At 45.6% G+C, this 23,445-nt stretch overlaps 1 protein-coding gene across 1 annotated transcript in view; it reads left to right on the top strand.

The window, feature by feature from the left end:
• HHIPL2 (HHIP like 2) overlaps nucleotides 1-23,445 on the top strand; it is a 218,598-nt gene that overhangs the window by 119,493 nt on the left and 75,660 nt on the right. Inside the window, exons 6-7 of the mRNA XM_063919427.1 lie at nucleotides 21,132-21,463; nucleotides 22,754-22,880. Coding sequence (XP_063775497.1) covers nucleotides 21,132-21,463; nucleotides 22,754-22,880 — 459 coding nt within the window. The remainder of the gene's footprint in view (nucleotides 1-21,131; nucleotides 21,464-22,753; nucleotides 22,881-23,445) is intronic.

A 23,445-nucleotide genomic window follows, 5' to 3' on the forward strand; every position in this document is an offset into this window, starting at 1 on the left:
TAGGGTGGATAAGGCGCTCACACGCTTATCAAAACAAGTGGCGTACCGTCTCCTGATACGGCCGCCCTCAGGGATCCAGCTGATAGGAGAATGGAAACTACCCTAAAAAGTATATACACACATACTGGTGTTATACTGCGACCAGCCATCGCCTCAGCCTGGATGTGCAGTGCTGGGGTCGTCTGGTTGGATTCCCTGACTGAAAATATTGATACCCTGGATAGGGACAGTATTTTATTGACTATAGAGCAATTAAAGGACGCTTTCCTTTATATGCGAGATGCTCAGAGAGATATTTGCACTCTGGCATCGAGAGTAAATGCGATGTCCATATCTGCCAGAAGGAGTTTATGGACGCGACAGTGGTCTGGTGATGCGGATTCCAAACGACATATGGAAGTATTGCCGTATAAAGGGGAGGAATTATTTGGCGTCGGTCTATCGGATCTGGTGGCCACGGCAACTGCCGGAAAATCCACCTTTTTACCTCAGACCCCCTCCCAACAGAAAAAGACACCGTCTTTTCAGCCGCAGTCCTTTTCGGTCCTATAAGAACAAGCGGACAAAAGGACAGTCATATCTGCCTCGGGGCAGAGGAAGGGGTAAGAGAGGGCAGCAAGCAGCCCCTGCCCAGGAACAGAAGCCCTCCCAGGGTTCTGCAAAGCCCTCAGCATGACGCTGGGGCATTACAAGCGGACTCAGGAGCGGTGGGGGGGTCGACTCAAGAATTTCAGCGCACAGTGGGCTTGCTCACAGGTGGACCCCTGGATTCTGCAGGTAGTATCTCAGGGTTACAGGTTGGAATTCGAGAAGTCTCCCCCTCGCCGGTTCCTAAAGTCTGCTTTGCCAACGTCTCCCTTAGACAGGGCGACGGTATTGGAAGCCATTCACAAGCTGTTTTCTCAGCAGGTGATAGTCAAGGTACCCCTCCTACAACAGGGAAAGGGGTATTACTCCACGCTATTTGTGGTACCGAAGCCGGACGGCTCGGTAAGACCTATTCTAAATCTGAAATCTTTGAACCTGTACATACAAAAATTCAAGTTCAAGATGGAGTCACTCAGAGCAGTGATAGCGAATCTGGAAGAAGGGGACTTTATGGTGTCCCTGGACATAAAGGATGCTTACCTACATGTCCCAATTTGCCCTTCACATCAAGGGTACCTCAGGTTCGTGGTGCAAAACTGTCATTATCAGTTTCAGACGCTGCCGTTTGGATTGTCCACGGCACCTCGGGTCTTTACCAAGGTAATGGCCGAAATGATGATTCTTCTGCGAAGAAGAGGCGTATTAATTATCCCTTACTTGGACGATCTCCTGATAAGGGCAAGGTCCAGAGAACAGCTGGAGGACGGAGTAGCACTAACCCAACTAGTGCTGCAACAACACGGGTGGATTCTGAATTTTCCAAAATCTCAGTTGACCCCGACGACACGTCTGCTGTTCCTGGGAATGATTCTGGACACGGTTCAGAAAAAGGTGTTTCTTCCGGAGGAGAAAGCCAGGGAGTTATCCGAACTTGTCAGGAACCTCCTAAAACCAGGGAAAGTGTCTGTGCATCAATGCACAAGAGTCCTGGGAAAGATGGTGGCTTCTTACGAAGCGATTCCATTCGGCAGATTCCACGCACGAACTTTTCAGTGGGATCTGCTGGACAAATGGTCCGGATCGCATCTGCAGATGCATCAGCGGATAACCTTATCGCCACGGACAAGGGTGTCTCTTCTGTGGTGGTTGCAGAGTGCTCATCTGTTAGAGGGCCGCAGATTCGGCATACAGGACTGGGTCCTGGTGACCACGGATGCCAGTCTGAGAGGCTGGGGAGCGGTCACACAGGGAAGAAACTTCCAGGGAGTATGGTCAAGCCTGGAGATGTCTCTTCACATAAATATACTGGAGCTAAGAGCGATTTACAATGCTCTAAGTCTGGCAAAACCCCTGCTTCAGGGTCAGCCGGTGTTGATCCAGTCGGACAACATCACGGCAGTCGCCCACGTAAACAGACAGGGCGGCACAAGAAGCAGGACAGCAATGGCAGAAGCTGCAAGGATTCTTCGCTGGGCGGAAGATCATGTGATAGCACTGTCAGCAGTATTCATTCCGGGAGTGGACAACTGGGAAGCAGACTTCCTCAGCAGACACGATCTACACCCGGGAGAGTGGGGACTTCATCCAGAAGTCTTCCACATGATTGTGAACCGTTGGGAAAAACCAATGGTGGATATGATGGCGTCCCGCCTCAACAAAAAACTGGACAGGTATTGCGCCAGGTCAAGAGACCCTCAGGCAATAGCTGTGGACGCTCTGGTAACACCGTGGGTGTTCCAGTCAGTGTATGTGTTCCCTCCTCTGCCTCTCATACCAAAGGTACTGAGAATTATACGGCAAAAGGGAGTAAGAACGATACTAGTGGCTCCGGATTGGCCAAGAAGAACTTGGTACCCGGAACTTCAAGAGATGCTCACGGAGGATCCGTGGCCTCTACCTCTAAGACCGGACCTGCTTCAGCAGGGACCGTGTCTATTCCAAGACTTACCGCGGCTGCGTTTGACGGCATGGCGGTTGAACGCCGAATTCTAAGGGAAAAAGGCATTCCGGAAGAGGTCATTCCTACACTGGTAAAAGCCAGGAAGGAGGTGACTGCACAACATTATCACCGCATTTGGAGAAAATATGTTGCGTGGTGTGAGGCCAGGAAGGCCCCCACGGAGGAATTTCAACTGGGTCGATTCCTACATTTCCTGCAAACAGGATTGTCTATGGGCCTCAAATTGGGGTCCATTAAGGTTCAAATTTCGGCCCTGTCGATTTTCTTCCAGAAAGAATTGGCTTCAGTTCCTGAAGTCCAGACTTTTGTAAAAGGAGTACTACATATACAGCCCCCGGTTGTGCCCCCAGTGGCACCGTGGGATCTTAATGTAGTCTTGGATTTCTCAAATCCCATTGGTTTGAGCCGCTCAAATCGGTGGAGTTGAAGTATCTTACATGGAAAGTAACCATGCTACTGGCCCTGGCTTCAGCCAGGAGAGTATCAGAATTGGCGGCTTTATCATATAAGAGCCCATATCTGATTTTCCATACGGACAGGGCAGAACTGCGGACACGTCCTCATTTTCTGCCTAAGGTGGTGTCAGCGTTTCACCTGAACCAGCCTATTGTGGTGCCTGCGGCTACTAACGATTTGGAGGATTCCAAGTTGTTGGACGTGGTCCGGGCATTGAAAATATATATTTCAAGAACGGCGGGAGTCAGAAAGTCTGACTCACTGTTTATATTGTATGCACCCAACAAGATGGGTGCTCCTGCTTCTAAGCAGACGATTGCTCGTTGGATTTGTAGCACAATTCAACTTGCACATTCTGTGGCAGGCTTGCCACAACCTAAATCTGTCAAGGCCCATTCCACAAGGAAAGTGGGCTCATCCTGGGCGGCTGCCCGGGGGGTCTCGGCATTACAACTCTGCCGAGCTGCTACTTGGTCAGGGGCAAACACATTTGCAAAATTCTACAAATTTGATACCCTGGCTGAGGAGGACCTTGAGTTCTCTCATTCGGTGCTGCAGAGTCATCCGCACTCTCCTGCCCGTTTGGGAGCTTTGGTATAATCCTCATGGTCCTGACGGAGTCCCCAGCATCCACTTAGGACGTTAGAGAAAATAAGAATTTACTTACCGATAATTCTATTTCTCGTAGTCCGTAGTGGATGCTGGGCGCCCATCCCAAGTGCGGATTGTCTGCAATACTTGTACATAGTTATTGTTACAAACAAATTCGGGTTGTTATTGTTGTGAGCCGTCTGTTCAGAGGCTCCTACGTTTGTCATACTGTTAACTGGGTTCAGATCACAAGTTATACGGTGTGATTGGTGTGGCTGGTATGAGTCTTACCCGGGATTCAATATCCTTCCTTATTGTGTACGCTCGTCCGGGCACAGTATCCTAACTGAGGCTTGGAGGAGGGTCATAGGGGGAGGAGCCAGTACACACCACCTAATCCTAAAGCTTTATTTTTGTGCCCTGTCTCCTGCGGAGCCGCTATTCCCCCTTGGTCCTGACGGAGTCCCCAGCATCCACTACGGACTACGAGAAATAGAATTATCGGTAAGTAAATTCTTATTTTTCTACCTATCACATATACCAGAACCACACCACCAGCCAGAAGAAATTACTCTGGTAATTCTGGTAAATCCGGTGTTCAATTCATTTAGGTCCCAATTCTTTTGAGCTAGAGGAAGAGGATTTGGTGGTCAGACTCGTGGGAACAGAGGCAGAGGCAGTTCCCAGTCCACAGCCCGAAAACAAGACCCTAAACCTGCTGACAAGACCGTGGCATGATGGTCTCTCAGCTCACCTTGTGTCTCCTTTGGTGGGTGCATGGTTGGAAAGGTTTTGGGACACCTGGGCCAAAACCTCACCAGAAGTTTGGATCAACAATATTATTTCCCAGGGTTACAAGATAGAATTTCTGAACCAAACTCATAGCCGGTTCTTTTCAACAGGCCTTCCTTGGTGCCCTCAAAAAGTGAAGGGCATTGGAGATGGCGATTCAAGGATTACTTCAGACAGAAGTAATTTTGCCTGTCCCGACTTCTCAAAGAGGAACGGGATTTTATTCAAATCTTTTTGTAGTGCCAAAACCGGATGGGTCAGTCAGACCAATCCTCAATTTAAAGGTCTTAAATCAATTTCTAAAAGTGTACAGATTCAAGATGGAGTCAATACAGTCGGTTATTGCGGGCTTGGAACAGGGAGAGTTCATGGTATCAATGGACATAAAGGATGCGTACCTCCATGTCCCAATTTGGACCCCACATCAAGCCTACTTACGGTTTGCAGTGGGCAAAACTTATTACCAGTTCAGACCCCTACCGTTCGGCCTATCATCAGCCCCGAGAATCTTCACGAAGATCATGGCAGTCATGGTTGCGAACCTAAGATCGTTAGAGGTAACAATCATTCCATATCTGGACGACCTTCTGATCAAGGCTCCCTCTCAGGACCAGTTGATCTGGAATGCTCAGATCACTCATCAGTTTCTGATTCAACACGGCTGGATCATACATTTCAAGAAATCCAATCTGCAACCAATGCAGAGGATTCAATTCCTGGGCCTCATTTTAGATACGATACAGATGAAGGTGTTTCTCCCAGAAGACAAGATTCAAGGCATCAAAGAATTGGTACGTCAGGTGCTACAGAACCAAACGATATCCCTACATCTTTGTGTTCGGCTTCTAGGAAAAATGGTAGCCTCTTTCGAAGCGATCCAGTACGGCAGACTGCATTCCAGACCCTTTCAGGTAAATCTAATTGCTCTGGGTGCAGACATGCATCTACTTCTTCACAGAAGGATTCACTTGTCGCCACAGGCTAGGACCTCGTTAATTTGGTGGTCGGTCCACAAAAACCTAGCGGGATGGGATAGAGGTTTGGAGTTTGGGACTGGAAGATTTTGACAACGGATGCCAGAGGATGGGGAGCGGTACTGGACAACCATCCGTTTCAGGGAAGGTGGACGCCACAGGAGAGCAGTCTTCCTATAAATATACTGGAACTGAGAGCCATTTACAATGTACTTCTTCTAGCAGAAGACCTAGCATGGGCTCAACATGTCAGAGTACAGTCGGATAATGTGACAGCGACGGCATACATAAACCGTCAGGGAGGAACAAAAAGCCGCATGGCTTTAGAAAAGGCCACAAAGATTCTATCTTGGACAGAAAAGCGCAACATCATCCTGTCGGCAGTCTTCATTCCAGGAGTAGACAATTGGGAGGCAGACTACCACAGTCATCAGGATATGCATCCAGGGGAGTAGTGTCTACACCCCCAGGTATTTGAGGCAGTAGTACGATGGTGGGGTCTTCCGCAGATAGATCTAATGGCTTCTCGGAAGAAAACATCAACTGCCAAAATATGTGACCAGGACGCGGGATCCAGGAGCAGAGGCGGTGGACGCGCTGATGATTCCTTGGACATACGAACTGGTATACATCTTCTCGCCCTTTTTTCTTTTACCAAGAGTGTTAAAAAAGATCAAACGAGAAAGAGCGTGTGTGATTTTAATAGCTCCAGATTGGCTTTGCAGAAGTTGATACTCGGACCTAATGGGACTGCTTGCGGAACATCCTTGGAAACTGCCACAGAGGGAGGACTTGCTGTCACAGGGCCCATTCCTTTACCCGGATCTGAACCGTCTATATTTGATAGCGTGGTTCTTGAAACCAGGATACTAAGAGACAGAGGTATCCTGAAATCGGCTATTCCTACCATGTTTGCTGCAAGGAAATCAGTCACTGCAGCACACTACTATAGTATTTGGAAGAAGTACATGGACTGGTGCCAGTCTAAGGGTTGGAATCCCAGAGAGTTCCGACTTAATAGGCTTTTGAGGTTTCTCCAAAATGGTTTGGATGGTGATTTGAGATTGGGTTTCTTGAAGGTCCAGGTCTCAGCCCTTTCGTTCCTTTTTCAACAACATCTGGTGTTCTTGCAGGAGGTCCGGACATTTTTGAAAGGCATGTTGAGAATACAACCACCTTTTCGTACTCCCACGGCCCCGTGGGATCTAATGGCCTAATTCAGGGCCTAATTCAGACCTGATCGCTAGGCTGCGTTTTCATACAGCCTGCGATTAGGTCTATACTGCGCATGCATATGCACCACAATGCGCCGTCGCGTCGCTCGAGTACAAAGCATAACGCCACTAGCGATGGGTTTGTGCAAAGAATCCATTCGCATGGGCGATCGCAAGGAGATTGACAGGAAGAGGGCGTTTGTGGGTGGCAACTGACCATTTTCAGGGAGTGGTTGCAAAAACGCAGGCGTGTCCAAGTGTTTACAGGGAGGGTGTCTGACGTCAATTCCGGTCCCGGACAGGCTGAAGTGTTCGCAGCGGCTGAGTAAGTCCTGGGCTATTCAGAGACTGCACAAAATCTGTTCGCACAGCTCTGTTACACATGCGTTCGCACACTTGCAAAGCTAAAATGAACTCCCCCTATGGGAGGCGACTATGCGAACGCAGGACTGCAAAAAAAGCCTAGCGAGCAATCAGGTCTGAATTAGGCCCTAAATTTGGTGTTAGACTTCTTGAGATTGGCAGTTTTTGAGCCTTTGGAAAAAACAGATCTGAAATGCCTGAGCTGAAAGGTAGCTCTGCTACTAGCCTTAGCCTATAAACAGCCCTATAGTGGCTCAACTAGGACTTTAAACTTTAGCAAAGCAAATTTTGAAAAGATGAGGGTATTTTTCAGGGAAATTGAATGGGAAGGTTTGTTTTTAGGAAAAAATACTACGGAGAAATGGGAGGTACTAAAATTCCTGCTAGCTAAAAATACACTCAAATGTATTCCTATGAGTAGCAAAAAAAGGAATACAAATCATAAACTGATGTGGCTTAACAAAAAGATTAAGGAACTTATGGGCAAGAAAAGGAGAGCATTTAAAAATACAAATCTGACGGGGAAGCAGAGTCATTTCAGCACTATAAGGAATGTAACAAAAATTGCAACAAGGAAATAAGAGCGGCTAAAGTAGAAACTGAAAAACTAGTAGCAAAGGAAAGCAAAGCGAATCCCAAAAAATTATTTAAATACATTAATAGCAAGAGATTAAAGAAGGAGAGTATAGGCCCTTTAAAAGACAAGTTGGGAGTCTTAAGCAAAAATGATAATGACATAGCAGACACACTAAATGAGTTTTTTTCAACAGTATTCACTAGAGAGGACCCAATTCAGGGACTGACACACAATCTCAATAATGAGAATATCACACTGATAGGTACTTATTTAAGCGAGGAAGTAGTCTGTGACCGATTAAAACATTTAAAGATTAATAAATCACCAGGGCCCGATGGTATATTCATCCAAGGGTTCTAATGGAGCTTCACTCTGAACTGGCAAAACCGCTATCTTTGATCTTTAAGGATTCAATTATATCAGGTATGGTTCCCAAAGACTGGCGTATAGCGGAAGTAGTGCCTATATTCAAAAAGGGAAGTAAAGCTGAACCAGGTAATTATAGACCAGTTAGTCTTACATCTATAGTGGGGAAAGTATTGGAAGGTATTCTAAGAGATAGTATTCAGAAGTTCCTTGAAACCAATAAGGTCATTAAAAGGAATCAACATGGGTTTATGAAGGACAGATCCTGTCAAACCAACTTACTTGGCTTTTATGAAACAGTAGGTGCAAACCTAGATCAGGGTAAAGACGTGGATGTAATCTTTTTAGACTTTGCCAAATCATTCTATACTGTACCACACATGAGACTTATCAACAAGCTACAAGAATCAGGGCTAGGAAGCACAATATGCACTTGGGTCAAAAACTGGTTAGGTAATAGGAAGCAGCGCGTTGTGGTTAATGGATCTTTTTCAACTTGGACTGAAGTGCTAAGTGGTGTGCCGCAAGGCTCAGTATTAGGTCCGCTATTGTTCAATATTTTCATTAACGACCTAACAGAAGGTCTAGAGAGCATGGTGTCAATTTTTGCAGATGATACCAAATTGTGTAAGGCTATAAATACAGAGGAGGATGCCGAGTCTCTTCAGAACGACTTAGTTAAATTAGAAGCATGGGCAGCCAAATGGAGAATGCGCTTCAACACAGACAAGTGTAAGGTAATGCACTGTGGTAACAAGAACAAAAATTACACCTACCTACTAAATGGGGTAAAATTAGGGGATTCTGTACTAGAAAAGGACTTAGGTGTCCTCATAGATAGCAAACTGAGCAGTAGTACCCAAAGTAGGACTGCAGCAAAGAAGGCTAATAAGATATTAGCATGCATAAAATGGGGTATTGATGCTAGGGACGAGAGTATTATACTCCCGTTATATAAATCACTAGTGAGGCCACACCTTGAATACTGTGTACAATTCTGGGCACCGTACTACAAAAAGGATATCCTGGAGCTTGAAAAGGTACAGAGGAGGGCGACCATACTAATTAAGGGCATGGAGACGATGGAATACAAGGAAAGGCTTGAAAGACTAGGCATGTTTACATTGGAAAAGCGTAGACTAAGAGGGGATATGATCAACATCTACAAATATATAAGGGGACAATACACAGAGCTTGCGCGGGACCTGATTTTGGTTAGATCAACACAGAGGACTCGTGGACACTCGCTCAGGTTAGAGGAGAGGAGATTCCGCACAATACGGCGTAAAGGCTTTTTCACGGTAAGGACAATACGTGTTTGGAATTCCCTGCCCGAGGGAGTTGTAATGGCGGAATCTGTCAACACCTTTAAGAATGGGTTAGATACATTCTTAATGGATAAGGATATCCAGGGGTATGGTGCATAGTCATGCATTATAGTTACTATAAATAGGGATAAAATGCAATGGCTGACAGCAGCCTCAGTCAGAAATTTTAGTCAAATCATCATGCATAGGAGACCACAAATAGGTTGAACTCGATGGACAATTGTCTTTTTTCAACCTCAGATACTATGTTACTATGTTATTATGTTACTTAGCATCAGCAAGGAGGGTCTCTGAGTTAGGGGCTCTGTCATGTAGAAGTCCTTTCCTAGTTTTTCATGAAGACAAAGAGGAGCTTCGTGCAAATGCGGAGTTTTAAGGTTTCCACATAAACCAACCGATTGTAGTCCCCTCTTTTCAGAGATTGACAGATGGGGACATAACCTTGGATGTGGTCAGAGCCTTACGAGTATACGTACAGGCTACAGATGCCATTAGGAAGTCAGATGTTTCGTTTGTCTTGTATGATGGTCCCAAGAAGGGCTGGCCGGCTTTGAAACAAACATTGGCCAGATGGATGAGACTCGCCATAAAGCAGGCATATATCGCTGGTGGTAGGAGTCAGTGCCGTAACTAGACATTTTAGTTCTGTGTGTAAGATGAGGTATCGGCGCCCCCCTCTATGTAAAAAATATAGGGGTATGGCTTCATGGGGAAGGGGTGTGGCAACAAAATAATACCAATTCACATTACATATTATAGTAGTCTCCATTATCCAAATTACACCGCACAGTAGCGCCACTACACCAGGTGCAGCCCCTCTTACACATTACGGCGGACAGATTCCCCTTTTTAAACATTACGGCAGACAGCGTCCCCTTTATACACATTACGGCAGACAACGTCCCCTTTTTACACATTACGGCAGACATCGTCCCCTTTTTAAACATTACGGCAGACTGCGTCCCCTTTTTTACACATTATGGCAGCCAGTCCCCCTTTTACACACTACGGCACACAGCGTCCCCTTTTTACACATTACGGCAGACAGCGTCCCCCTTTTTACACATTACGGCAGACAGCGTCCCCTTTTTTACACATTACGCCAGACAGCGTCCCCCTTTTACACTTTAGATAGGCAGATCGATAGATAGATAGAGAGGTAGACAGACAGACAGACATACAGAAGAGATGATATTTACCATCTTTCAGGCAGTCAGGCTCCTCGGTGCTGGCAGCTCCGGGTGGCAGGGGAGAAGGAGGAGGAGGGAGGGGGAGGAGGAGGGAGCCGCAGCAGCAAACTGTAATTACTGGTGGCACCGCATGCAGCTTTACCTCTCCTTCAGCATTGGCTGGCTGCCGCCACTGTGAATGCTGGGTTGAGGGAAGCGCATCCCAGCATTCACAGCATCGCCGGGCCAGCCAATGTGGAAGGAGAGGGACTGCTGCAGCGGCGCCGCTACCAATTACATAGCGCCGCCGCGGCTCCCTCCTCCCTCTCCCTCCTCCTCCTTCTCCCCTGCACCCGGAGCTGCTCCTCTCCTCTCCGGCACAGGCGGCTTGTAATGAGTGATAATGCTGATTATCTTACAGGAATGAAAGCTATACCGTATACACACTTTGAATACACTTTAACCACCAGCCGCTAAACTTAGTACACACGCTACGTACTTTATACACTGTTTGCGTACGGAGTCCCGTATCACTGTACGGACTTTGTGTACAAAAACCACGCTGGGGGTACAAAGTACACACAGCGCACACGCACCCAGAGATACACTCTAAACCTTTTACAGTAATGCAGTGCAATGATAAAATACTTCAAACCTTAACAGGGCAATGAAGACCCGACACCAGATTGTGATTAACCGCTGGGTTCCGACACCACAGCGTAGTATTGCTGAAAGGGGGTTACAATACAAATAATACAATATAACAGAGTAAATGGCTACAGTCAATGTACATACATGATTGGAATTGCTTGCGCTACCCGGTCCGGTCCTCGGTCATCACATAGATAACTTTGTGAGTCTTGTGTGTGACCAGGCTGCAGCAGGCTTTATTTATACAATTCTTCCAAAAGCAATACAATGGATACTGTAATCCCTTTGTCCATTGGACACAGGAATGCACTTTTACAGTACAGGAGAGGTCATAGGTCGATTTCAATAGGTAGGCAATGTCTTTCCCAACTGCTCTTGTGGGTGGTCTCCTCTGGATTCCCGCCGCATACATAATATACAGTAAATACAGTTTATATCTATATTCTGCTTCTGCACATAACTATCCGCAGGAACATGCGATCTTCCGCAGACCAACACCGGAATGTTACCCTTAAAATACCCTACAGCTGGATACAAAACACCATCTTATAACCTTAGTCTGTCCCCTCTTATCCTGTAAAGGTGAATCCCTTTGTTCTGTTACCATTTAAACAGCTATTACTTTCTGATGTGGTGAAAGGAGACTATGTGTACATTGTGCACTATTTGGAATAAATATGTAATGTGTTTTGATGGCTCTCCATGCGTTCACAAACTCTGCCGTAAATACCCATACCACACACTGATGAGCAGGACCGCAGGAGCAACCATGTTCAAATTGCGAGTATGTGGACGCACGACAGAACAAGTGCCCGCGCAGTGGACATGTGTGTGTAGTTTGTACGTGATGTGTGTTCTGCAATATTTTTCGACTTTGACAGTCCACCCTTTGGCAGTCACCAATAACTGCCACTATCTAATCACTAAACAGAAAAATATCTACACAATATCTACAGAAGATTTGGATGGTCGGGGGAGAGTGGTTGGTAGGAAAGGTATGACCTAGTGGGATAGTAAAAAGCATGTATGTATGAATCCATGTCTGAGGGGCATGTATCATCGTATATGTTCTAAATAAGCTTCGAGGTATTGCGAAGTATACATTAAATCCTTCTTATCCCATATTTAGTGGTCTGTAAGTGGGCCAACAAACACTACCGAGCTCTTTTCGGCTTCTTGTTCCAACAAATGGGGTGCACATTTAGTTGATGATACATGAAGGGGGAACATATGTCAGTTCTAGTATATGTGGATATCACCTGTCGACTATGTGTGTCATTAACTGAAGTTTGTAGAGATGAAGATAAGACACATATCTAAAATACATTCACATAAACATTTACATAAACATTCTTGGGTAGGGCTGATATCTTTCCCGGATAGGTGTATCTGGGCAGAGGGGGAGACAAAAGAAAAACGGGTGAAAGAAACAGGCCTTGGAATTCATTTGCAATCCTTATAATAACACTGTCTCTATGGATGGGTCGTAAATTAAATCTGCTGCTATAACAATGCCCTCGCTCCTTAGACTCATCAAATTTGTGCCGTGCTTGCACCACATCAGAATTCGAAAACACCTAAATATCAAGCCAATAATTATGACGACTCCCAGGATACAAAGGAGAAACTTCCCTGCACTCATAATAACATATTGAGCCCACTCTCCTAATTCTGAGAACCAATTTCGTGGGTTCAACCATGAGACCCTGCCAGTCAGCTTATTACCCACAGCCGTCAGGGTAAGGTTGTGTCTCCTCCGGAACTCCCACTTCAACTGCATGATATCGTCCATCTATTGATTGATAATCTCCGTGGGGTCGTCAGTGCTGTTTGTAATATACGTACAGCACTTCACACCATATTGAGTTGCCAAAGTAACACAGTACCCACCCGTCACGGCTGTGATATAATTTAGGACCATCCTGTGCTGAATCAGTTCCTTCTTGTTAAGGGAAGAGAAGGGAGACAAGAAGGGGGGGGGGGGGGAGAGAAGAGGACAAGGAGGGTAGTGGGAGATGGAAAAAGAAAAACTGGTGCGACAACCGCCTCTGGTCTTGTTGTTCTCCGCGCTCAGGTGCCATCTCAACAGTCCTGCCTCTCAACCTTCCCTTGTCCACCTGTACACAGTCCCGAGGATTCCTGGCCATATCCCTTTGACCTCCAGACTGCCTTTTCCTGTAAAGAACACAAATCTTGCATTTCAATTAATTGTTGTGTATTGATTGTGTTGAATGTCATCAGTGGGGTGATGTTCGTTTGTATGGGGGTGCTGGCTGCTGATTTAGCAGTTTCGTCTGCCCGGCTGTTACCAAGTGAAATTGGGTCTTGTTTGTGTGTGCTTTGCACTTGATAACAGCCACTCTGTCTGGTTCTTGTATCACTGTTAGAAGCCTTTTTATGTGGGACGCATGCGCTACAGGTGTGCCAGCTGCCGTCATGAAATTTCTGAGGCGCCATAGGGCCCCGAAATCATGCACCACTCCAAAGGCATACCTAGAATCTGTGTATATATTAGCTGACTTACCCTTGGCCAATTCACACGCTCTGGTTAGGGCGACCAGCTCAGCAACTTGTGCTGAGTGCGGTGGGCCCAGGGGTTCAGATTTTATGATACCTCTGTCGTCTACAACTGCGAATCCAGTACACAAGTCTCCCGATTCTGTTTGTGGCAACTACCGTCAGTGTAAAAGGTAAAGTCTACACCTTCCAGTGGGTTGTCACTGATGTCAGGTCTCGCAGTGAAAGTCTGGTTCAGGTATTCCATACAATCATGCGTATCAGTGTCTACACTAAATCCTCCTTCACCATCATTCTCATCCTCCACCCTTTGTGCCTGTCCAGGCACACCTGGGAGATAAGTTGCAGGATTTAGTGCGCTGCATCTCTTTATGGTGATGTTTACAGGGGCCATTAGTGCTAATTCCCACTTTGTAAACCGAGCAGATGAGACGTGTCTGGTTTGGGCGGAGTTCAGTAAGGCTGATACTGCATGGGGTGTATGGATGTTCAGGTCGTGTCCTAACACTACGTCCTCGCTTTTACTTACTAGCAAAGCTATCGCTGCAACACTTCGCAAGCATGTGGGGAGAGACCGCGCTACGGTGTCCAACTGTGCACTGTAGTAAGCTACCGGCCTGCTGGCATCACCATGTCTCTGGGTTAAAACTCCTGCTGCGCACCCTGCATTTTCTGTACCGTACAATTCAAGGGTTTCCCATAATCTGGCATACCTAATGCAGGTGCCTGTGATAGGCACTGTTTGAGTCTCTCAAATGCCAGTTCGGACTCATCTGTGTGCGAGATCCGATCTGGTTTGTTCGAAGAGACCATTTCTTGCAAAGGTAAAGCCAGTATGGAGAATCCTGGATCCAGTTTCGGCAGTACCCACACATTCCAAGGAAAGTGCGGATCTGTTGCTGGGTTTGTGGCAGAGTCATGTCGCGAATCGCCTGTATTCTATCAGCGGTGAGATGTCTAAGTCCTTGAGTCAAGCAATGTCCCAAATATTTTACCCTGGTCTGGCACAGCTGAAACTTATCCTTTGAAACCTTGTGTCCCATATGGGAAAGATGAAACAGAAGCTGTTTTGTGTCTTTCCAGGACGATTCGAGTGAATCAGAACACAACAATAAGTCATCGACATACTGTATTAGCACTGATCCACTCTCAGGTTGAAAGGATTGTAAACAGTCATGCAAAGCCTGGGAGAAAATACTTGGGCTGTCAATGAAACCTTGGGGAGACGAGTCCAGGTGTACTGTGCTCCCCTGTATGTAAATGCAAAGAGGTATTGGCTGTCAGGGTGCAGAGGGACAGAAAAGAAAGCAGAACAGAGGTCAATAACAGTGAAAAATTTTGCAGTAGGTGGAATTTGCATGAGGATGACAGCTGGATTGGGCACTACGGGGAATTGGCTCTCAACTATCTTGTTTATCCCCCTAAGATCCTGCACTAGCCTGTAACCCCTCCCCCCACTCTTTTTCACAGGGAAGATGTGACTATTTGCAGTGCTGGACGTCCTGACTAGGATGCCCTGTTGTAGCAACCGCTCTATGACGGGGTACACTCCTAATTCTACCTCTGGCTTCAGAGGATACTGAGGGATTTTTGGAGCTATCCTACCATCTTTTACTTGCACTACTACTGGAGCTACATTTGCCATCAATCCAGTGTCTTGTCCATCTTTGGTCCAAAGGGAACCCGGTATTTGTGAGATAATTTTCTCTAACTTTGATGGACACTTGTCTATAACAGCAGAGTGTGACATTAGCCTTTAAGGGGTGTCTAATATATCTTGAACTTCTTGAACGTGATTCTCGGGTATATCCAAGAAGACACCCTCAGGAGTACAATATATGACACACCGCATTTTACACAATAAATCTCTTCCAAGCAGGTTAGTCGGAGCCGATGCAGCCAACAGGAAAGAATGTTTGGTTTGCAAGGGCCCTATTGTAATCTCTGCCGGTCTACTCAAAGGGTAGTGTTGCAACGTTCCTGTTACTCCCATTGCCGAAATTGTTTTACCCGTGGTTTTTATACCTACAGTCGAATTTAACACTGACCTGGCCGCCCCTGTATCTATAAGAAAAGGTAATGGTACACCAGCTACATCAACCGTGACCTCAGGTTCACTACCAAGGCTAGCAATCAACTTCACTGGCTGCAGACTACAGGTGTGGCCCAACCCCTATTGGGTGGTGAGACCCTCCCGCAGCGCATTGGCAGCTATGATATGTGGGGGAGGTAGCTGAGAATTTCTGGAGGTCTGCCCATCTCTCCTTGGTGGGTACCTCCTTGTTTCCCCTGCATGTGGCTCGTAACTTCTCCTATGTGGTCCCTGATCCCAATTATGTGAGTAGTAGTGTGGTTCGTATTCTCTGTCTAGGGGTCTATCTTGGCTATGCGCTCTACTACTCTTACAGTTTTTGGCAAAATGTCCTTCCTTCCTACAAATGAAACATGTTCTAGGTCTGTCCCAAACAACAGGGGTCCGGGTTTTCGGCTGATGGGGTTTTGCCGTAAGGGCCTGTATACTTACTGTCATCAGTTTTCCCCCCTGTGACTCCCTGTGTTCAATGATGTTCCTATCATGCTCGACAGCGGACTCTCTCAATGCAGCCACTGAGATACCTCTCCAGTTTGGTAGAGAGGTCTGTACCCTTGTTCTGAGTGCCTCCTTCAACCCATCCATTAATACTGAAACAGCTACCTCCCTGTGATGTACATTGTCTCTAATGTCCTCGATCCCAGTGTATCTAGCCATTTCCTGCAGTGCTCGATGGAAATATTCGGATGCCGTTTCACCTTCCTTTTGTCTTATGGAAAAGATTTTATTCCATTTGACAACAGTAGGGAAATATATTCCTAATTGCAGATTGATTTGTCGTACGTTCTCCTGAGTGTACTCATCAGTGAGAGGTACTTCTGCGTCTAAGATGCAATCAGTTATAAATTTCGCGGGGTCAATATTGGAAGGTAAACATACCCGTAGCACTGTTCGCCAATCTTTGTTTGTGGGCTCGGTGGCGTTACCTAACTCATTAATGAACCTCTGGCATGCGACTAGATCTTTTCTGGGATTGGGAAATTCTGACATAATTGACCTTAATTCTGTCTGGAACCAGGGACAATGCAGGACAAGTCAGTCTTCCCATTGGGGACTGCGATCACCCTGACAGGATTTAATTCAATTACATCATTTTGATTTGACTCTACAATGTGAGGTGCTATTGTCTCTGCATAATGTATGGTACCGTACTTACCTGTGGACACGACCTCACTTATCCCTCCACTAGGGGGCCTGACTACTGCTCTTGTTGGTTGGGCCGTGCCCACCTGAGTGTCTTGTATGGTGGCTGCTAGAGAGAGTGCCGATATCGTGCTGGGCTCATCTTCTTGTTTGCAGTCCTAGGGAAAATGTAAAACAGGGTTCAACTGGCAAGGGTTAGCGTTGGTACATTTTGGAATTACACTCCTATTCTGTACCAATGTATCATTACCTGTAGCCACTTTCTCCCCAACAATATATGGTGGTGGTGGTGCGGTCGCCATTGTTTTCCCACTAGATTTGGAACCTGCTGCGCAAGCTAATTCCCTTTGCATATCCCCCTCCTGTTGCCACAAATTTAAACAATCTGTATGTTTAATCCTTTGTTTCTTGGATTTTATCAGACATATCCTTAACCTTAAGTTCTGTAATACCTCTGGTTCAAAGCTGCCCACTCTAGGGAATGGTACCATATCATTGTTAGTCATACATACCCACTCATTGCATAAAACTTCTGTGTGTGAACCATATTTTTCGCACATGATAAACCTTGCTGAGCCTTTTGGCCACAATTCTGCCTGAACCCTGTCTAAACGTCTCTTACTTGAGCAACTGGCTCCCATATTTGTGGGTCTCTTCCAATATCTTTAAAAAATTCCTACAAACACCAAAATACTCAATATAAGTAGATGGTGGAAGTATACCTGAGCGCCTTCCACTCGCTCGCGCCCACGCTGGCCAATACAACGATACACTGTTGATAGCGGATCGCAATGTACCCAACATCAACTATCAGACCTTACACCGTAATTTCTTTCGGTGAAAGTTCTGTTTGGAATATTTTCCTGAGAGAGGCAGTGAAAATTTCCTTTTCGGTATCTTTCAACTGGAATTGTTTGTAGGGTGAAAAACATAGAAATTAGATAACTATCTTTCACCCTTTCCAGTGAAGCCCACCAGGGAGATTTCCCGAAGTTATCAAAGAAAAACCCCTTTGTCTATACAATCACGTCTGCGTATGCTCCTCCACAGCGCATATGACACAATAATATCACGTTGCGCTGTGCAGAACAAACTGACATGTGATGCAATAGCAGAGCCTATAGATACTAGTTATCTATATGCCCTACGATTGCTGTAGACCACCTAGAGTCCACTAAGACCACCTCAGACCACTAAGAGTTGTATGGGATACCACTCAGTCCACCAAGACCACCTAGTTAATAACGCAGGGTTGCGAACCCTACGCCACCGGGCCTCTACTAACCCAGTGTGTCCACCTAGACCACCTAGCTTAGACCACCCAGACCACTTCAGTTATTGGGTTCAGTATCCACTCACTCCTGCATTCGCTCACTCAAATACACTTTATTTTTCTTTTCTGTACAGAAAATTAGGATTCATTCAAGTTGGCAGCTTTACCCCCAGAGGCAATTAAAAAAAAAAATTATACTGAATTTTGTTTTTATACTAAATTTCTTTAGAAACCGGGTAGTTTGGTTCTATTGTAGCCTGGCTACTGTCCCACCTTTAAACTAAACGAACTATTGTGTAATTTGTACTTAGCGAGCGTACTTCTTATGCAATTTGCGTAAACACGCGATCGTGCGTGTCTCTTACGCTGCGTACGCAGTCCTGTACTTTGTCCGAGACACGTGTACAAAACCGTACATCCGCAATAGCACAAATCACACAATTCTATCAATGTGAGCAATATTAACTATAATCGCTCACTTAACACAACACACAGTTTCTTTCTGTATAAACCTTTACAACTAGGCCAGTCTGCGTGTGTGTCTTACACTTACTTCCTTAAATATTTATTTTATTGTTAACTATATAGCAGCGAATATCTCCGGTTTCACATAAGTTTAAATGATTCTAGCAATTTGAGTGTTATGGCAACAATGTGAGAGAGTATGCAAAGTATGGGTGCTGTGTACGGTTTTGGCGCCAAAAAAACTTTCACAGATTTTAAATTTATTTTTTCCTGTTTACCTTACGAGTTCTACCAGCATCTCTGCAAACCATACAGAGCAGACACCATCTAATCAGCAATTAAGTAGGGTTTTCAGTGCATCCACCGACCAAGAAAAGGATACTTAGGATACTTTCTGTCCACCCTTATGCTGATAGATTAAGTCTGCTGTGACCTGTTAGGCAGTAAGAATGTGGAAAACCGGAGAGCCCCCAAATGATAATGCTGATTATCTTACAGGAATGAAAGCTATACCTTATACACACTTTGAATACACTTTAACCATGGAGCCGTTGCGGCCGCTAAACTTAGTACACACGCTACGTACTTTATACACTGTTTGCATACGGAGTCCCGTATCACTGTACGGACTTTGCGTACAAACGCCGCGCTGGGGGTACAAAGTACACACAGCGCGCACGCACCCAGAAATACACTCTAAACCTTTTACAGCAATGTAATGCAATGATAATATAACACTTCAAACCTTAACAGGGCAATGAGGACACGACACCAGATTGTGATTAACCGCTGGGTTCCGACACCACAGCGTACTATTGCTGAAAGGGGGTTACAATACAAATAATACAATACAATATAACAGAGTAAATGGCTACAGTCAATGTACATACGTGATTGGAATCGCTTGCGCTACCCGGTCCGGTCCTCGGTCATCACATAGATAACTTTGTGAGTCTTGTGTGTGACCAAGCCGCAGCAGGCTTTATTTATACAATTCTTCCAAAAGCAATACAATGGATACTGTAATCCCTTTGTCCATTGGACACAGGAATGCACTTTTACAGTACATGAGAGGTCATAGGTCGATTTGAAAAGGTGGGCTATGTCTTTCTCAACTTTCTTGTGGGTGGTCTCCTCTGGATTCCCGCCGCATACATAATATACAGTAAATACAGTTTATATCTATATTCTGCTTCTGCACATAACTATCCGCAGGAACATGCGATCTTCCGCAGACCAACACCGGAATGTTACCCTTAAAATACCCTACAGCTGGATACAAAACACCACCTTATAACCTTGTTCTGTCCCCTCCTATCCTGTAAAGGTGAATCCCTTTGTTCTGTTACCATTTAAACAGCTATTACTTTCTGATGTGGTGCAAGGAGACTATGTGTACATTGTGCACTATTTGGATTAAATATGTAATGTGTTTTGATAGCTCTCCATGCGTTCACAAACTCTACCGTAAATACTCATACCACGCACTGATGCGCAGGACAGCAGGAGCAACCATACGCAAATTGCGAGAATGTGCACAGCGCGACAGAACAAGTACACACGTAGTGGGCATGTGTGTGTAGTTTGTACGTGATGTGTGTTCTGCAATATTTTTCGACTTTGACATGAGTCAAATTGACTCATTACAAGCCGCTGGCCGTTGCGCCCTCAGTGCGACTGCGCTGTGTGCCAGGCACACACGTAGTTACGGCACTGGTAAGAGTGTTCCATTTCAGGTTGGGGCTCATACTACCAGATCAGTGGGTGCTTCATGTGCTGCAGCTAGAGGAGCCTCCACTACCCAACTTTGCAGAGCTGCATCGTGGTCATCGGCACACACGTTCACTCGCTTCTACAAGTTTGATACGTTCGCATCTAGAGCAAAGTTTGGACAGTTGGTTCTTCAGGCTTCGGACAGCACTCCCGCTCGTGGGAGTATCTTTGGGACGTGACCAGCGGTCTAAAAAATTTCCAGTGTCCCCTAGTGGATGAAAGAGAATTTTGGTACTTACCGATAAATCCATTTCTCTGAATCCACTCGGGGACACTGGACGCCCGCCTCGTTGCTGTCAGCTTGCGTGTTCTTGTTAAATTTAGTTCAGTTTGGTTATTATGTTCATAGTTCTTGGTTGCTGTTTGACGTGTTGGTATGGTTGGTTCCTTCCCGTATGGCCTTTGTGTTTCATGTTCACTCTTCTCTCCATCAATTTTTCAAACAGGAGGGATTAGGGGGCGTGAACGGGGAGGAGCCAGCTGTGCATACATTTTTTTATTAGATTGTGCTACCTCCGGTCTGCATTCCTTAACATCCCAGCTGTCTAAGAAATTTCCAGTGCCCCTGAGTGGATTCAGAGAAATGGATTTATCGGTAAGTACCGAAATCCTCTTTTTAAGAAGTCCTCCCTGCGCATCAGCCTGCTGTTGATTCACAGACTGGTGTAGCTCTACAGGTATTGGCGGTAGGAGCCAGGGGAGGGCCCTCTCTCTGTAAGGGCCCGGGACACCAGTCCCTACAGTCCCCCCCTGATGGCTGCCCTGCTTCTGTCAATCAGTTCAGGAAAAGTTGCTCATATCCAACTCATTTACGTTTTGATTCTGCATTCTGTTTACAGAGGCGTCTTGCTGGGTAAAGTTTTACGGATAGATGTAGATGGGGAAAGAGCTGCCGGAAAACCCTACGGAATCCCACCGGATAACCCATTTGTATCCGTACGTGGGGCCGCCCCAGAGGTGTACGCCTACGGATGTAGAAATATGTGGAGATGTTCCGTGGATCAAGGAGATCCGGTCACTGGAAGAGGCAGAGGACGGATATTTTGTGGGGATGTTGGCCAAAGTCGATATGAAGAAATCGATCTCATTGTAAAAGGAGGAAACTACGGCTGGAGGGCCAAGGAGGGCCCGGAATGTTTTGACATAATGCTCTGCCTCAACTCCTCATTGCGTAAGAGATGACACCTACTATAAAACATGTAAAACATTCCCCTGTCTGCAGTTACTTTCACATTGCATGTAGTGGCAAACCCTGCACTGAGCCACAGCGACCAATCAGATGTCAGCTTTTAATCCGTCTAGTGTAAGTTATGATAGCAAGTGTCCGATTGGTTGCTGGAGTTTAGTAGAAATAATGGGGCAGATGTATTAACCTGGAGAAGGCATAAGGAAGTGATAAAGCAGTGATAAGTGCAAGGTGATAAATGCACCAGCCAATCAGCTCCAAAATGTAAATTAACAGGAGCTGATTGGCTGGTGCGTTTATCACCTTGCACTTATCACTGGTTTATCACTTCCTTATGCCGTCTCCAGGCTTAATACATCTGCCCCACTGTGCCTTAATGCAATATTAGTATTTTTCCATGTAAGGGTAGCATGAGGCCCGTCAGTGTAATTAACTCATATTCAGCAAGTTAGTATCCAATGCCATGTCCTTCCGGCAGCAAAGCAAATCCGCCTTCCCCTCCCCTGCCCCGCAGATGCTGCCATCTTGATGTGCCAATCTTTGCACTACACACAGGAACATGAAATGTTATTTATTAAGTTATATTGCATGAACAGGACTTTATATATAGACTGAATGCAGTACAATGTAGGTACAATGGGGGTCATTCCGAGTTGATCGCTAGCTGAAAATGTTCGCTGCGCAGCGATGAAGCAAAAAAAACGGCACTTCTGCGCATGCAGCGCAATGCGCACGCGCGACGTACTTTCACAATGGCCGAAGTGGTTTCACACAAGGTCTAGCGAAGCTTTTTAGTTGCACTGCTGGCCGCAGAGTGATTGACATGAAGTGGGCATTTCTGGGTGTCAACTGACCGTTTTCAGGGTGTTTTCGAAAAAACGCAGGCGTGGCTGGCCGAACGCAGGGCGTGTTTGTGACGTCAAATCTGGAACTAAACAGTCTGAAGTGATCGCAAGGTAGGAGTAGGTCTGGAGCTACTCTGAAACTGCACAATTGTTTTTTGTAGTCGCTCTGCGATCCTTTCGTTCGCACTTCTGCTAAGCTAAAATACGCTCCCAGAGGGCGGCGGTTTAGCGTTTGCACGGCTGCTAAAAACAGCTAGCGAGCGATCAACTCGGAATGACCCCCATTATACGCCGGACGGTTGGGGAGCAGCGTATTATAACGGACATGTACTGTATTTGTTATATTGCATGTAAACTGTGGTATTTATACTTTTATACTTTTGTGCACTTGGTATAATGACAGATAGTGACACTGATTCTTCTTTAACAGATGATATTCTTCCAATTTTTGCTTATGGGCACAACGTTGGCAAATCAGTCACCGGCGGGTATGTCTACCGGGGGTGTGAATCTCCAAATTTAAATGGCCTGTACATCTTTGGGGACTTCATGAATGGGTAAGAAATAATAATGCAAATACATACTGTATGTGTAGATATATATATATATATATATATATATATAATATATATATATTTTTTAATATATTAAATGTATTAATTAATAATGTGTAATTATTGAGTTTTAATAACTGCTCTGTCTTCCATTGGTTTATGGATGGTAATTGGTACCAATACTGTAGCAATAGTGACAGCAATGATATTATGTCCGCTTGCTAGGTTCTAGCTACATAGAAATGGTAACATCTCCTGTTGGCGCGCTGTGATATGCATTGTATTTTATTTATGGTTAATGTTATCAATGTCATTAAAATGATACAGAAGTGTCCACATACATCTAGCCTCAATACACCATGTGTAACGAGATGAGAGCCAAGTGTCTTTTCCCCCAAAAATGCATCTTAGTCACAATGTGATGCGACTAGGACGCACCAGGAGACTATGCAACACTTAAAGTGGCCATACACCTAAAGATTTATCTGTCAGATCTGGCTGGTTGGAATGAAAACCTGGTAATGGATGAGTGCAAATGACAATTGACCATTTGCTTCTAAATGCCGTA

Source organism: Pseudophryne corroboree, chromosome 4 (assembly GCF_028390025.1).
Source record: "Pseudophryne corroboree isolate aPseCor3 chromosome 4, aPseCor3.hap2, whole genome shotgun sequence".
In the NCBI taxonomy this organism is placed as follows: domain Eukaryota; kingdom Metazoa; phylum Chordata; class Amphibia; order Anura; family Myobatrachidae; genus Pseudophryne; species Pseudophryne corroboree.